Source organism: Aspergillus fijiensis (genome assembly GCF_003184825.1).
Source record: "Aspergillus fijiensis CBS 313.89 unplaced genomic scaffold BO72scaffold_3, whole genome shotgun sequence".
In the NCBI taxonomy this organism is placed as follows: domain Eukaryota; kingdom Fungi; phylum Ascomycota; class Eurotiomycetes; order Eurotiales; family Aspergillaceae; genus Aspergillus; species Aspergillus fijiensis.
This window is the reverse complement of record NW_024468979.1, coordinates 1-1,180: the sequence shown is the minus strand read 5'-3', so window position 1 is coordinate 1,180 and position 1,180 is coordinate 1. Positions and strand designations below refer to the sequence as shown.

Here is a 1,180-nt window from a genome sequence, read left to right as displayed (position 1 = left end):
CCCCCCCCGGCACAACTCAGAATCATATATCCATCAACATTAACGAGCTACTCAATATACTATGTCTCGTCTAATCCTCCTCATCAGCCTCGCCGTAGGCCTGCTGGGCAGCTTTTGCTTTGCGAGCCCGTCCAGGACCCATGCTGTGGCTGCACGGACTCACAAACGCGCGGACTGTACTCCCACCCTCACCGGGCTCGGGGAGAGTTCGTCGGCCGAATGGATCCTGGGTAAAAAGCCCACCGGACAGCAGGTCCGTGTATCCTTGAGTGCCGACAAGCAGGTCCTGCAGGTGCGATACCCGCCCTACAAGGACTACCAATATCAAACGGTGAGTGTCTGGCTGGGGACCAGTCGACCGACCGATACCAACCCCGGAGGCTATCCCTGGGGTTCGAACAAGGGTTCTCCGCGGTGCACGGTCTCGGGAGCCACCGCATCCTGTGATATCCCGCTGAGTGAGGCCCTGCCGAATGTCAACCTGTGCCCGGCCAAGACCATCTACATTGTGACGCATGCCAGCGTGAAAAGTCCCACGCTGGGTGCCGAAGGTGGGACCGCCGGCGGCCTTACGCAATGCATCAAGACATCTTGTAATCCCTGGTTCACCTTTTGGAGCTTCACAACCAAGTGTGGGTGCGATAATCCCCCGCCGCCACCGCCGCCACCGCCGCCGCCGGGGGACGGACAGTGGTGCGATTTCGGCTCCGCGTTCGGGCATTCAGCGTCCCCGCCAGGGGTCGCACTGGAGTGCAACCCACCCTGGGGATGGTCGAACCAGATCGACTCGGCCCCGCTCGGGGGAACGCTGTGGGTGGGCGGTCTCCCCAACTACAACGATATCAACGTCAACGCCGTCAATGTCGGGCCCTTCACGGCCTTTTTTGGGGACGGACAGGTCCATTTCAGGTACGTCGTGGACGTCGACTACCGACTGACCGCCGTCCATGCGCATGTCGCCTGTTCACCGTCCCTCACCACGTGTTCCCTGGACCAGTATGCGATCAAAATCGACGGTTTGGCGGTCCAGGAGTATGAGACCCCTTCAGTGTCTGTGGACTGCAACAAGCCGTATATCATTGTGCATGCCAGGATCCAGAAGAAGAAAACGGAGACGACTTGCCCTTCTCCCTGGAACACCGGTGCGCATTGAATTTGTTGACTTGCTCGTAGGAGGATG

At 59.6% G+C, this 1,180-nt stretch overlaps 1 protein-coding gene across 1 annotated transcript; it reads left to right on the top strand.

Annotated features, from left to right (window-relative positions):
- The first annotated feature begins 35 nt into the window (after window positions 1-35).
- Window positions 36-1,169, top strand: BO72DRAFT_443954 (uncharacterized protein). The gene has a single exon (XM_040943707.1). It carries the CDS (start codon window positions 62-64, stop codon window positions 1,151-1,153), a length of 1,092 nt encoding a protein of 363 aa, XP_040805927.1. The 5' UTR covers window positions 36-61; the 3' UTR covers window positions 1,154-1,169.
- The last annotated feature ends 11 nt before the right edge of the window (window positions 1,170-1,180 follow it).